This window comes from Rosa chinensis, chromosome 5 (assembly GCF_002994745.2).
Source record: "Rosa chinensis cultivar Old Blush chromosome 5, RchiOBHm-V2, whole genome shotgun sequence".
NCBI classification, from domain to species: Eukaryota; Viridiplantae; Streptophyta; class Magnoliopsida; order Rosales; family Rosaceae; genus Rosa; species Rosa chinensis.
The window spans coordinates 32,349,768-32,356,225 of record NC_037092.1 but is presented as its reverse complement, the minus strand read 5'-3'; the positions used below and the strand labels follow the sequence as shown (position 1 = coordinate 32,356,225).

The 6,458-nt window shown below is 35.5% G+C and overlaps 1 protein-coding gene across 1 annotated transcript; it reads left to right on the top strand.

Annotated features, from left to right (window-relative positions):
* Window positions 1-862: 862 nt before the first annotated feature.
* Window positions 863-5,470, top strand: LOC112203650 (gibberellin 2-beta-dioxygenase 8). The gene is made up of 3 exons (XM_024344579.2): window positions 863-1,345; window positions 4,632-4,953; window positions 5,234-5,470. Exons 1-3 carry the CDS (start codon window positions 915-917, stop codon window positions 5,468-5,470), a joined length of 990 nt encoding a protein of 329 aa, XP_024200347.1. The 5' UTR covers window positions 863-914.
* The last annotated feature ends 988 nt before the right edge of the window (window positions 5,471-6,458 follow it).

Here is a 6,458-nt window from a genome sequence, read left to right as displayed (position 1 = left end):
TATATGAATGTGACCTAGTTTGCAGAAGTATAAAACTGAATTCAACTAAACATTCTTTGAGTCATTAGAGATTGACTAGCTATTGACATCTTTTACTTTGTAAGCCTTATGCAAGTCGTCTGAAGCATATATATTTGTTCTGGGTAACCTTTAGGTAATGAATTGTTACCATTAGTGAAAAGCCATAAGGTATACGCATGCTATACATAAGGAAGATCCAAAGAGTTCTGTGTAGAACCTTTTTGCATCATTATTCTTAGGGTTTCTTTGCGCAATCAATTTTTGCATTTCTAGCTATCTATAGGTTTTAGTAATCCTTCTTCCTCAACTGGCGTTGTACATTGATCAAATGTGAACAATTAATTTGAGATTTAACTAAGCTCAACAAGAAATATACTAGTGCTTATCAAAAAGGAAAAAAAAAAAAACAAGAGAAACACAAGTGATTCGTCATTGTCGATCTGCATGTCCCTGTCACCCTGTGTTGGCATCATAATTGGTGAAGAGACTTAATAGTGCAGAACTTTGTTCTTTAAGAAATCACTGTATACAAGTAGTTCCTGATTCTTTACTTTCCTTTTTATATGCTATATAAGGGAAAGAAAGGATCTAGAGGCCATACATTCAGCCTATAATTACAAGGGGATATGCAATTAATATTCATTATTGTCAAAGTTATTACTTGTCAAACAGATAGAAATTCCAACAATTGAGCTCAGATTCAAGGAATCAAATAAATGAATTAATTCTGATTTTCAACAGATTCTGCAGTAATTCTGAATACTTCATTCTTCATATATGTGTAGGTACAGATCTTGAAAATTAGTTCTACTATTGGTCAAGACTCAAGAGGACAATCAAATATACCTAATTATTCTTCAAGGCATTCTTTCAAGTCTGTCTCCACATTTCCCATGGATTTCGAACCTCCATTCCAAGGAGCCTGCAAGTCCCTCTTACAAAATTCCCCAATAATTGACAAATTTCCAGAGGTTGAGGAATGCGAGCTACCTGTGATTGATCTTATCGATCTGGATTCTAATCACAGAAACAGAGACAAGTGTATGAACGAGATTGCTGAAGCTGCAAGCCAGTATGGTTTCTTTCAAGTTGTGAATCATGGGATTTCACCAGAAGTTCTGAACAGCATACGAGATGAGCAAAAGAAGGTGTTTCATCAGCCTTTTGACAAAAAGATAGAACAAAGATTTTTGAATTTATCTCCCATTAGTTACCGTTGGGGGAATCCAAATGCTACTTGTCTCCGGCAGTTCTCATGGTCGGAAGCCATTCATATTTCTATGGCGGACATTCCAAGCATGAATGAACAACACAAGAGTCTTAGGTATGAACTCTGACACTTGGCAATTTCATTTGTGTACTATTATAAAGATAACCAAACAAATAAGTATATACATAATATGTCTTAATTAGGATAATCATAACAAGTAGAATAAAAAAAACAACAAATCATAGAGAATATTAGGTCATATTAGGTCGTATATGTGTAGTTTCTGTCTTTCTGATGCATCTTCTGTAGTTCTGTTTACTTTTTTTTAGTGTAATTTCAGACCATTTTTTCAACAATTAAATATCATCGTTTGTTTTGTTTGTTGGGATCAAGGGAGAGGGTACGATCAAACCAGCTGGGTAGGCATTGTGTCAGTGATTTTATGACTTTCTATCTAAAATTCAGATATTACTTGTGATTTTATACTCATCTTAAGTAACAAAACATTAGTTCCACTTGTATTCTACAACTGATATTTTCTAGTTAATTCTTTATAATGTTACAATCCGACCAATGAAATTTGTATTGTCAACTGCTCATCTCTTTACATGTGTGGTTGGAAACATTTCTTGTCATTTAGACATTAGACTTGGTAATTGTTTCGATGACTACTTGTTAGGGCATAGCTTTGCTCTCTAGAGAAAAGCCAGACAGTGATTTGAATTGCAGTCTTGTCGAGGGTAGAAATCATGTAGCCATTTTGTTATATTCCTAAAAAGAGCCTTTTGGGAATGAGGATATGTCCACAATACTCCACATGCATATAGACTGTAATGTGATGGTATATAAATATGCCTTTCAGTAGGTATAACTAGCTTGCTTGGCATTACATGGAGCCTATCTGCCATGCGTATGTCGTACTGAGCATACGTGCTTGGTTCATGCGAAGCCAAGAAGATCAGAATACTTCTGGCCCTAGGGCACAGATCAACTTATGGCTTTGCATATGGTACCACGTGCACAGACTTCTTCATCACGTGCTCATCAGAACTTATGGACGGTTCTTACCGACAGTAGACAGACTTTGGGTACCTATAGATATTTGGGGTCTCTACAAAAGTAACAACAATAATAATGCTGAATTCCTTGCACAAAATCAAGTTATTTTTTGTTCTGTTTTAAAATATGGTTATTCATCTGATATTTGTATACAACGATTTTTTAAACATATATACATCAAAATCTAATGACCTAATTATAATTTTAGGATTAAATATTTGTTATTTCCTGTACTTTGCTCGGTAAAACAATTCAGTCCAAAAACTTCAAATTAAACTGTTTAGTCATTACTCTCTCTAATTCTCACACAATACATCCCAAAATGACTGTCCAAAAATTTCAAATTAAGCTGTTTGGTCATTACTTTCTCTAATTCTCACACAATAGATCCCAAAATGACTATTTTATCTTTTTTGTTTTTTTATATATCTCTCTCTCTTCCCCCTCAAAATCTAATGACCTAATTATAATTTTAGGATTAAATATTTGTTATTTCCTGTACTTTGCTCGGTAAAACAGTTCAGTCCAAAAACTTCAAATTAAACTGTTTAGTCATTACTCTCTCTAATTCTCACACAATAGATCCCAAAATGACTATTTTATCTTTTTTATTTTTTTATATATATATATCTCTCTCTCTCCCCCCTCAAAATCTAATGACCTAATTATAATTTTAGGATTAAATATTTGTTATTTGTTGTACTTTGCTCGGTAAAACAGTGCAGTCCAAAAACTTTAAATTAAACTGTTTAGTCATTACTCTCTCTAATTCTCGCACAATAGATCCCAAAATGACTATTTTATCTTTTTTGTTTTTTTTATATCTCTCTCCCCCTCCCGCCCCCCCCCCCCACCCAAAAAAAAGGTTCATCTCCGACCTCGAGTTCATCCACATCCGGCGACCCATTTTCTGGTCAGGTAGATCATTGATCAGACACCCCACCTCTCTGACCCGAAAGTCATGGCCGCGATGACGGGATTCCGATCGACATCATCAGCCACCTAGAAATTCAAGCTTTTGGAAGAAGAAACTTCGGCTTTGAATTGGTTATGTAGGCAGTCAAGTTGCGTTTTCGCTGATTGGATAACTGAATTGAGATGGGTTTCTTCAGGTTTGGCTTCGGATTTCGATCAATTGGGTTTCTTTGGATTTCTGAAGTTGGTTGATTTTGGATTGAATGGAGTCGTCGATGGAGCACAAGTGCTCTTCAAGGTCCTGCCATTGGAGGGTGAAGTTGCAACTTTGGAGGCGTGAGACTTGAAGAGGTTGAAGGATTTGCGAAGGTCTGAGCTCATTAGAAGGTCGCCGGAGATCTTGTCTACAGTGGTGGACATCGGTGGTGGGAGTATTATGATCATCATCACTAGAGGAGCATTCTTCCCCACAAGCTTGAGTACCACACTAATGGAATTTTCGAACCGGTCTTTCAGTGCTTCAACGTCCAAATTTCCTATTAATAAATAGAATGATTATCAAGAAGTGCTTCACACTTCATTATTTATTAGGACTAAATTAGAGAGAACAAGACTAAATTGTTTAATTTAAAAGGTGAGGGACTTATGCCCCGTTTGGGATAGCTTTGAATTTAAAAAAAAAAAAAGCTTTTGTCTAAAATTTTAGATTTTATTGTGTTTGGTAAATAAATAAAAAGTAGCTTTAATTGAAAATTACAAGTCACTGGCAGCAGATTTTAGAAGCAACCCAAATGTTGCTTTTAGAAGCCGTTTTCAATTAAAACACGTTCTGAAGTTGTTTTATGTACTGACAGCACTTTTAAATGTATTCTTTTCCAAGCACGAACCTGTTTTATTTCACAGCTGATTATTCTCACAACACAACAACAATAGTTTTTTTTTAAAAAAAGTAACAGCAATCCCAAACTAGTCCTTAACTGTTTTATAGAGCAAAGTACAGGAAGTAACAAGTATTTAATCCTTAACTATATATAGACTCCTTATATTGGCTACATCATCACTCAATGAATTATTAACGTACAGTTCTTTTGTACAGAAAATTGAAAATTTTGATACAAGAAAGACGACTGAAAAATTAATAAACCTTGTATTACAACCATCTATAACCCGACAGAAAAATAATATATACTACAATTTTTCCCAATATATCAGTTTTTGTTCGTCTGAGTTCTGCATATTTATGTGCTTTAGGATACATACACAGTGATTAGATCCATTGTAGTACAGAAACTACATGTACATAAACAGCTTCACAACTCAACATGCACTATAACAGCACGCAACAATATGTGCTTACTTATATTTCATCTTTTTTTATTTATTTATTTCTTTATTTTTTAATTGTTATCTCACTATGTTTCATCAGGTCGATTATTGAATCATTTGTGAAGAATGTGTCTCAATTAGCTGAAAGCTTAGCTGAAATTTTAGCCCAGCCTTTGGGTGTCGAATCCAGTTACTTTAAAGATCACTGTCCACCAAGAACTAGTTTTCTTCGACTAAACAGATATGCTCCCTGTCCATTTTCTTCCCAAGTCTTCGGCCTCTTCGCTCACACCGATAGTGCTTTCCTAACAATAGTTCACCAAGACCAAGTTGGTGGTTTGGAATTGTTCATAGATGGAAGATGGATTGGAGTAAAACCTAATCCTGAGGCTCTGGTTGTCAACATTGGGGATTTTTTTGAGGTATAATCTCCGCACAAATGGAATTTTATTTGTAAAGTTTTATATTTGCATCTATATACTCATACCACATCTACGAATGTTCATACTAGGGTTTAGTACCTGGGATTTTGGAATTAGGTTTTAGGGTGATTACACTATCGGTTTAGCTCTTGATAGCTTAAAATCCAACTTAAACCCTAGGGTCAGTCCCTAGGATTTAATTTGGAGGTCTTATGATAAAAATATATATTCTATTCTCAGAAGTCCAGTTGTGTTCTTGTGTGTTATATGATCTAAGCAGGCCCTGAGCAATGGTGTTTACAAGAGCATCAAACACAGGGTGATCACCAATCACAAAGTTGAGAGGTTTTCTGTGGCATACTTCTACTGCCCCTCCTTCGATACCGTGATTCAGAGTCGCAGTACTACTGAACCAGCTGTGTTTAAGAGCTTCACTTTGCGGGAATATAAACAACAAACTGAAAGGGATGTTCGCGAACTAGGGGAGAAAGTAGGGCTCCCCAGATTTCTCCATTAACGAAAGAACTGTAAAATCTCTTCTTCTGAGTTCCTATACTTTGCCTACTTGGGCTGAAGTTATATATTTGGTTTCCTTGGTTGTGACACTTGGTCTTCGGTTTCTCTTTGGAGCTTTTGCAGTTTGGGCCTTCTTTTAATTTTCATTTAGAAAGAGCTAGAGACAAATTTTTGTTTAACTTCCTATCTACTATTGCAACTCCAACGATAAACTCTCATTTGTGTTCCAACAAGGATGAAAAATGAAGAATTTGGAGGAAATGGATGATGTTCGGTGTCGAAAATTACGAAGTATGTTGGTATTTATACAGTTGAAAAAAAAAAAAATCAATGTTGCGAATTTGCGATGAGTACTATTTGACTGTTTGAGTTTACCTTTTTGATCATGTAGGGGCCTTCCCATGCACCTTTCTTTTAGAACATCACTGTGCCTTTGCTGCACAGCCTAAATTTATAGGTGATGCCACATTGCCACGTTATCCCTCTCTTTGTCTGCTTCCACGGTTCCATACTTCCACTTCCACCTCCACCTAGGGGTCATCATTTAGCCCTTAGACTTTAAGCTCGCCCTAAGCTTGCCCGACCCTTACATTAGGGTGGGCCAGTCCAACATTTTCTTAGATAGGGTAGGGTATCTGCCATGAAAATGAAGCCCAGCTCAGTCCCTCAATCCGGCCCATTAGAACTAAGCCCTGTCCGGCCCTTTAAGCCTGCCCAACCGACCCCAAATAATTTTCTATTTTTTGAATATGTTTCTCTTTTTTCTATAACATACAACTTTTTTTTTTTTTTTTTTATAATTGATTTTCTAAGCTTTATTTTCTTTAATTCTATTTTGTTTGTTAAACAATAATTAATTTTGGGAGATTTGGAGAGATAGTTAATTGAGTATAACCACCCTAACTAATATTTATAAATATTATTAAGTTATTATATATATATATATTAAATAGTGTGGGGGCATTTTGATCGGAGCTGTACGGCAGTGA